At 35.1% G+C, this 8,625-nt stretch overlaps 1 protein-coding gene across 1 annotated transcript; it reads left to right on the top strand.

The window, feature by feature from the left end:
- The first annotated feature begins 7,211 nt into the window (after window positions 1-7,211).
- Window positions 7,212-7,544, top strand: LOC150105850 (protein CFDP2-like). Its single transcript, XM_090394578.1, has one exon. The coding sequence runs from the start codon at window positions 7,212-7,214 to the stop codon at window positions 7,542-7,544; it is 333 nt and encodes a 110-aa protein (XP_090250704.1).
- The last annotated feature ends 1,081 nt before the right edge of the window (window positions 7,545-8,625 follow it).

The following is an 8,625-nucleotide window of genomic DNA, read 5'->3' as shown; positions in this document are numbered from 1 at the left end:
ATGGAAAGAGAAATTGGCATATGAAAAGATTTTGACTGAAGCAGTAAAGCAAAACTCTACAGAATTCTACAGTCATGTTGCTAGCAGAAGAAAGGGTGAATATGGAATACTGACTTTAGTTTCTGGAGATGGAACAAGATGTATTTCATGTGGTGGTGGTGGGTAGGGAGGGGGATAAGAGTAGTGTTGAATAGCAATAGTAAAGAAGACAAGATTGACAGTTCAAGAATGGGAAGTGCTTAGAATATTAAGTAATCTTCATGTTAATAAGATTGTGGGACTGGATGGGGGGTATCACCATGTATACTACGGAAATGTGCAAAAGAGCTGGCAGTCCCTTGACTTGGTTGTTCAACAGAAGTCTGGCAAAGGAACAATCCCGGAGAGGGGGGGAGAGAGAGAGAGAGAGGTAAAAATAATGCCACTGCATAAGGGAGAATCTAAGTCACTAGTATCAAACTGTAGGCTACTATGTAGTGTAATGGCGAAGGTGTTAGAGAGACTGGTTAGAGACAGAACACAAACCTACATTAATGAGAATGGAAATCTTTCACAAGGGTTGTTAAGGGGTACTTTGTTTTAGTAACTTGGTTACATTTTATAATATGGTGACTAGTGTATTGTACAGAGTATAATGCAAAGACATGTAAAGATATGTACAGATAAGTAGATGATAGCTCTACTGTATAAGACACTAATTAGGCCTCATTTGGATTTCTGTGCACAGATCTGGTCACTGACAGTATTGGTAATAAGGAAACACTGGAGAGACAGAGAAAAAAAAAACAGAGGCAAATTACTAAGGCTGTCTCAGGACTCTGTAATATTGAGTATAAGGACAGATGGAAGGAATGTGATCTTCAGAGCTTGGCAGATAGAAGGAGGAGAAGTGATATGATTGAGACATAAGTTGGTGAGAGGAGCCTATCAAACTGTTTTCCTCTCAGATCAATCCCGATGTGTAATGATGGATGGTGTTCTTTCCTCAGACTTTCCTGTGAATGCCAGTTCCCTGAAGGCTGTGTGGAGTCCCTCGGTGCTCAGTACTGGGCCCATATTGTTTAATCTTTATATCAATGATAATGTCATGAATTGCAGGGAGATATTAAGTTATGCAAATGATGTGAAGCAGGGAAGGGTTATTAGTAATAGTGCTGATGTGGTAGCCCTTTAGGAGGATTTGAATAAGCTTCTGTTGGAGGAACTAAGGTGGAGAAAGCAAGGGACCTTGAGGTAATGATTGATAGAAACTTGAAGTTTTAGGGGACTATCACGTTGGTTGATTGGTAGAGCCTCTGCTACTAATGGCGCGCAAAAAAAAGTTAAGCAAGTTTGAGAGCGGTTAGTAGTTGGAAGGAGAGAATCATTCGATGCTGTTGGCACACTCTCCCTCAACGAGTCTTTGGACTCCCTGGAGGTGTCACATAATAATAATAATAATAATAATAATAATAATCACAAAAGTGGTGAAAGTAACCTAGGAGATTGCTGCAATACTGAGAAGGATGCTTACCAGCAGATATAGAGTGGTGATGCTATTGCATAAAGCCCTGATCAGACCTCATGTGGATTACATTCATGTGCAGATTAGGTCACCAGAATTTGAAGGGGATAAATCAACCTTGGAAAGAGTGCAGAGGCAGATAAAAAAAAATGATACTAGAACTGTACAATGTTAGTTATGAAAATAGGCTGAAGGACATGCAGAATGCAGTTTGGTCAATAGAAGAAGGAGATGTGATGTGACTGAGACATTTAAACTGTTGAGAGGTATTTACAGGGTTGACATAGCAGAGTCCTTTTGTATAATAAATCAAAAGGAAAGAACAAGGACAAGGGCTATCCCTGAAAGTTACAAATGGAAGTGGTGAGTATGAGGGTGAGGAGTGGCTTCTTTGCATGGAGGGTGGTTGGACCTTGGAATGCATTGCCCGATAAGGTAGATCACAAACAGTGAATCAATTTAAGGAATGGTATGATAGACTGTGTTTTTTAAGATAGTCCTCCCACGATGAGTGTAATGACTTCATAGGGATCCTGAATAATAATAATACCTTATTATTATTATTTGCACTATCTCACTTGTTTTAGTCTAATTTGTCTCAGTCTCATCAATGTCAATATGGTTCTCTAATTCTTTCTTCTGCTAGTTCAATTTCTTTATCACTGATATCTTGTATGCTGATGGCACTTGTCATCTTCAATCTGCCATTGTTTGGGTTTGATTTTTTCGAGTAGCTGTTATCATCATGATTTTTTTTACAATAATACAGAATACAATTTTGTCAGCAATGTTTCAAACTGTTTGAAATGGGGTGCACCATGAGAAGATAAGTATTGGACACTGGATTAGTTCCCTACATCCCTTAAGAGTTCTTTGAGATTTTCTCCCAGTTATTTAGCACTGACTTTTAAGCAACTCTGTAATGCTTTTCAAATATATAAATGTTGTGATTTTTTGTGAGGAATCTGTATGTGATAAGGAAACCCACTTCTCATCTTCATGCTTAGCATAACTAAATTACTAAATGACAGCTGAAGATTTTCTGACAAAAATTATATACTTCTGTAAAATTAGTTAATGTTTAAAGTTGGAAAGAAAAAGCTAAACCTTTTATTTTTTAACTAGGCTAAAAAAAGTTAAAATGAAATGATGTTTTAATTAATGGATATTAATTTAAATGCATATATAAAATTTTTGAAGGGCAAGATAGTAAACACTTGACACAAGACTTGATCCAAGCCAAGATGGCATACAATTAAAAGTGATAAGCACAAGATACCAACAACTGAGTGCAGAAATACATTCAGATAAATGAAAAACGTAAAACCAATGATGAAAAAATAAACATGGGAAAGATAAATTATGCAAATTCTGGATCTGAAAGAAGTGAGAATAAAGAAAAGGAATAAAAGCCTGTTATACATATGGAAAACTAGCAATATACATGACTGGTGCTGGCCATTTCATTAAAACATCATCAGATGTGGATAGCCCAAAAGCTAACTGTGAGCTAGCAGCATATTTATTTATTTTTTTGTGAAATATGTATTATGTGTATTAGGAAGAGTTTGGATGGTTATGAGAGTATTCAGGCATTGGGTGGTTTGAAAGCATAGGGAAGTAATTTATTTTGTTTAATTGCCATGAGGGAAACTGTAAATAGGGTCGTTGTGTGTTTATATTGCACTGAGTGGTTCTTATTGCTAGTGATTCTGAACAATGTAATTTGGATTCATTTTCTTGGAAATCAATAATGTTGACCTTTTTGATTGTATTGCATGCAAGGATATCTCAGTAGTGGAATTTTTGATGTTGCTGGTATGTTTTTGTTTATGTTTTTTTCTTTGTGGTGGATGTGTGAATATATTTCTGTACTTAGTAGTCAATATCTTGTGCTCATCACTTTTAATTGCATACCATCTCAGCTTTGATCAAGTCTTGTGTCAAATTTTTACCATCTTTACCTTAAAAAATTTTACACAGATATGTAAATTAATATCTTTTAATTAAAACTTGATTTAATTTTAACTTTTTTTTTAGCCCACTGTTACATAAGGGATTACTCTATTAGCTTAGCTTTTTCTTTCCAACTTTCAATAATTTTAGAAGCATCATGACTTTTCAGAAATTTTTCAGTATTAGTTAATGTTTATTTGTAATCATTCACAAAACTTTGAAATATTGGGAGAAAACTGTACCATACTAATCAGGAGAGTTAGCACATATATACTATACTACATTTGCAATTAGGATGTTTTTGTTGAAAAATGAGATAAAAACAGTTGGATGTATAGAAAAAAAACAAAACTTAACCAGGAAATTATAATTTTAACTATAATTACATACTTTAGAAAAGACAACCATCAAACTATGATTTACATTTCAAAATTTCATATTACCTTTTATAAATAATTTCTTAAAAAAACCTGATTTCATCAAATGAATCAAACTTAATTATTGCACTTAATTTGCATAACAATTTCTTACTATGTCTGAAAATTTATTTGTTAAAAATGCCAGATACTTAACAAATTGTGTGGACTATTTCTTAGGTACAGCTAATTATGGAAGTCATAGTCATGCTAGATGACCCTGTGCTGCCAGCTGCAAATTTCAGCATTTGATATTCTAAGAATCCTGAAATCAATCAAGATGAAATATCATGGTAAGTAATGATATAGTACAGTATATCTAAAACAAAATGCTTACTACTGTTACACACATAAAGAGTCCTGTAAAACTTAATTTTAAATATTTTAAATAAAAGACCTACTTAAGTTCACAGGTTAATTTTGACTGATAAACATCCTGTTTAGCAAATATCACTAATGCATGCGTGCACACACACACAGTGAAAATTTCTAAAAGGCAGAAAAAAAAAAGTAAAAAAAAAAAAAAAAAGAGTCAAACTTTCCTATAAAGAATATTGGGCATTTCTTTGTGTTTAAGAAGGACATTTGAAATAGATTCTATGAATCTATTTCAAATGTTACTGACTGTTTATAGGAGACCATTTATGGGATTCTGGTGTGTGGGCTGCTACCAGCAGATCTTCATTGTGACTACTCCCTACGAGTGACCGAAGGATCATCCAACTCAGCATTGTTCCACTCAGTGACCCTACTACCAGACAGAGCCATAATCTCAGTGTGGCACCACTCAGAGATAGGCAAAAATGTATCCCAAGCAGAGCCTCTCATACATCAGGGAAAACAAACTTTATGTTCCTCTCTCTAAAGATTAGACGATCCCCCCAGACCACTCCCTACGAGTGACCATCCAAATCAGCATTATTCCACTCAGTGACAGGCTCACCCCGTCACTAAGAAGAACTTCTCAGCATTGGCCCTACTCAGAGACAGGCAAAAACCTACCCCAAGCAGAGCCTTTCATACATCAAGGGAATGAACGACTTCTGCACAAAAGCACATCAGTGAGTAGGCAGACCCAAATTGTAAATACCCAGGTTGTAGTGATGCAGAGATTATACTTTACCATACAAAATGCCAAGAGGTGTCACATCACAAAAGGCACCAAGAATTACTGAAATAGAGAGCCAAAAGGCTTCACTTTGGCGATTCAAAATTATTCAAATTAAGTGGATATTGAATCCAACATTATTTCAAAGCCGAATAGAGAAACTACAAGAATTTCGTGCTGAATATAGAAACTATAAAAGTTTCAGAGGATTCAAGCATAAGCAAACCTTTCATGACAGGGGCAACTCGTAGTAAAGGTGGAGTAAGTTCTGATCACTATCCTTAGTATTTCCCATAATGTAAAACACATCTCCTAGCAGACATGTATGATGTTATACATTATGGGGGGGGGGGGGGATCACAACCTAGACCGGTTTAGCTTACTCCATCTTTACTACAAATAAAATAAACTTACTAATCAAGTATTTGGACCGCAAAAAAAATCATATTTTAGAGGTATATAATCAAAGAGGTCACAATGGTTATCAGAATTTAGTGAGCAATAAACACATCAAATTAATGCAACAAAGTGTATCAAAGAAACTTTGAATCAGGGAAGCTCAAAAAGAGGAGATAACAGTGCTTTCTCTGACATGGGATATTAGACCTATGATAGCACATCATAAGAAAAAAAACTACCAAATGGTCATTTAAACTCAAAAGAATAAAATTTCCTTAAAAAAAAAAAAAAATTAGTGAGTCTGAACAAACATTTTTTTTTATATAAAAGCTCTCAATTTCTTCTGTTTTGAATTAATTTTATTCAAAATTTTAAGAATTTCATAAAATAATTCTTATTTGGTAATCAGGTTCAAAATCAAATTTTGAAATGAAAACTGCACAAAAGCAGTCCCATTCAGCATATTTCAACTTGAAAACCTGTATTATTTTATTTTATCTTCAGTGTCTGTTCTGTCATTGTTACCAAGAGTCCCAGATGAATACAGTTTAGAAACATATCTAGTGGATTCTATCAGATTAATACCGAAGGAATCATAAAAAGAGTGGATTAACATCCACTCTTTTTATAATTTAAGATGGGAAGTTGCATAAAGATGTGGTGAAAAAGAGCAAGGAGCAGATTTTTTTATGTGGAGAGTTGTTAGTATGTGAAATGCATGTGTATGCAGGTAGTGTGAATAACTTCTAAGTTTATTGATGGACATGTTGCTGACTGAGTAGCCTCCCACGATGAGTCTACTGACTCCATGGAGTCAGTAGACCAAAATAATAATAATAATAAGTAGAGCTCCATGATACAGATTACTGAACAATCCCAGATTATGGCTAAAATCAGAACAATGAATTATGTTGAAAATCAGTGAGGTAGCATGAAAGAGGAGTTAAAAGTTAAAATATGTTATATGGCAAGCTAAACTAATTCTATTTAGCTAACCATATTGCTTTTTTTTTAAAAAATAACAAAAAAAAGTACAATAAAATGAAATATATTAACACCCCAATCAGCCATGATGTCTATAGACATCCAGCAAAATCTGGATATGATTCTCTAATACCTATTGAATAACATGGATAAGAAGTGCAATTTGGTATCACTATTTCATCCACCATGGCCGGTAGAGAGGTTAATATAAAAAAAATCCATATTTTTCCACATTCCTTGCAATGTGACATGGAATGATCTAATGAAAACAAACTTCAAAAATGTTGCATAATATTCAGGCTGCTTTTGAGGGTGGGCAGAGGGATATTGGAAACTAGAATAATAATAATAGAATAATACTAAAGTAATAATAGCAAAAACTCTGCCATAGACTCCATAGGTCCCAAGCCCAGTTGAGAAAGGAGGAGGGTTTGGCAAAGGGCTAATCCCCCCTTTTCAATAAAAAACCAAATGATTATGGAAACTAAGAATCCTGAACAAACCATAACTGATGAAAGGAACAGAATACTCTGCAAGATACCAGACAGCAACTATCTCAGCTGGGAAGTAAAAACAGCAAAAATGGAGTCTCAGAATGAAAGCTTTTGGAAGCTCTAAGATGGAAAAAGAGCCAACTGGTGTCACCAAAATGTAACTTGAAATTTGCAACATGGAATGTAAGAACCTTATATGAAACTGGAAAAACAAGACAGGTTACCTCAGAAATGGATGCTTATGATATAGACATTCTGGGAATTAGTGAGCTCAGATGGATAAGTTTTGGACAGATGGTAACTGGAGACAAACATACAGTCCTATACTCTGGTCATGGAAACATGGAAAAATGTCAATAACACAAATCTATGCACCTACAAATGATGCTGATGATGAGAAAAAGGAAAAATTTTATGAACTGCAAAAAGTAATAGACAAAATACTTAAACATGACATTTTTATAATGGTGAGTAATTTTAACACAAAAATAGGAAGGAAAACCCAAGACAGTTGCAAAGCAATAGGAAAAGAAGCTTGTGGCAGAATAAATCAAAATGGTGAAAGATTAATAGAATTTTGCAAGATAAATGACCTAATTGGTGGAGGTAGCCTTTTTAAACACAAAGATATCCATAAACTTACTTGGACTTCCCCTGATGGAAAAACCAGAAGACCAAATTGATCACATAATAATAAACAGAAAATACAGAAGATCACTTTTGGATGTTAAGGTAAGAAGAGGAGCAGTTACTGGGTCAGATCCAGTGGCGTGGCTAGAACTGTTGCCACCCAGGGCAGTCCCTGAGTTTGCCGTCCCTCTCAATACACACCAAAATACTGCAAAAGGTCAAAACGACGTATAGAGAAATAAATGAAAACACTATGTTTATTTTTGAAGTAAAATTTTAATTTCAACATCCTAAAACGTGATTTTTCTTGCTTTTCTGTTAGCAAAATCGTCGATGACATTAGCGAAGTCTATTTCATAGTAATGTAGGTAATGCTTAATCAAATTTTATTTAGAAAAACTCCTCTCACAACTAGCAACACTTACAGCAATTGTGAGGAAAATTCGCAGTAGTATTACAATATTTGGAACTGAGTTCTTGAGACTGTATTTTAGAATTAACTGCAAAAGTTCAAAAAGGTTCAAAGCGCCGCCTGGGCAGACCCCCCCCCCAGTTATGCCACTGGTCGGATCAAGCAAAAGGTGGGAGAGAAAGCAGAGCATGAAAGAGCAAAAACATTAAAAATAAGGATCGGATTTTGTATGGTGATTCATTGATATGAGGAGTCCTTGAGGAGAGTGTGATGAAATGTGTTTTTCTGGAGCTAAGATAAAGGAAGTCAGTTATGCTGAAAGGATGCAGAGAGTTATGGTGAAAGAGATGTTTATTTTGGCTGGTACAAATGATTTAGCAAGTGACAAGTATGGTATGTGAGAAGACATAAAAGAATTGCTAGTGCATGCAAAAAAGAACAGTGAGAAAGTAAAAGTTGTGAGTGTTGGCATGGTATGATAGAGGTGAGCTGAGATGAAGAGCTATAATTGTGAATGAGGAATGGTGTGGAGTTTGTAGACTTGTGGAGTGAGTTTGATGGAAGGAAGGAAGAATTTATTTAAGGTCAGTGGCTTGCATTTAAATGGATTTGGTGTTAGGAGTCATGAGAAAGTGTTGTTTACTGAAAGTTCAGAAGTACAAAGTCAGGGAAACTAGAATGTTTGGGGGGAGGGACAGATGAATGTGGGTCCAGGTGACCAG

The sequence above is a fragment of the Typopeltis vanoorti genome, chromosome 6 (genome assembly GCF_054136105.1).
Source record: "Typopeltis vanoorti isolate ZY-2024b chromosome 6, IOZ_Tvanoo_1.0, whole genome shotgun sequence".
NCBI lineage: Eukaryota > Metazoa > Arthropoda > Arachnida > Uropygi > Thelyphonidae > Typopeltis > Typopeltis vanoorti.
This window is presented reverse-complemented; position numbering and strand designations above follow the sequence as displayed.

Coding starts and splice junctions, on each gene's coding strand:
- LOC150105850 (XM_090394578.1), top strand. CDS start 7,212: ATGTCAATAACACAAATCTATGCACCTACAAATGATGCTGATGATGAG.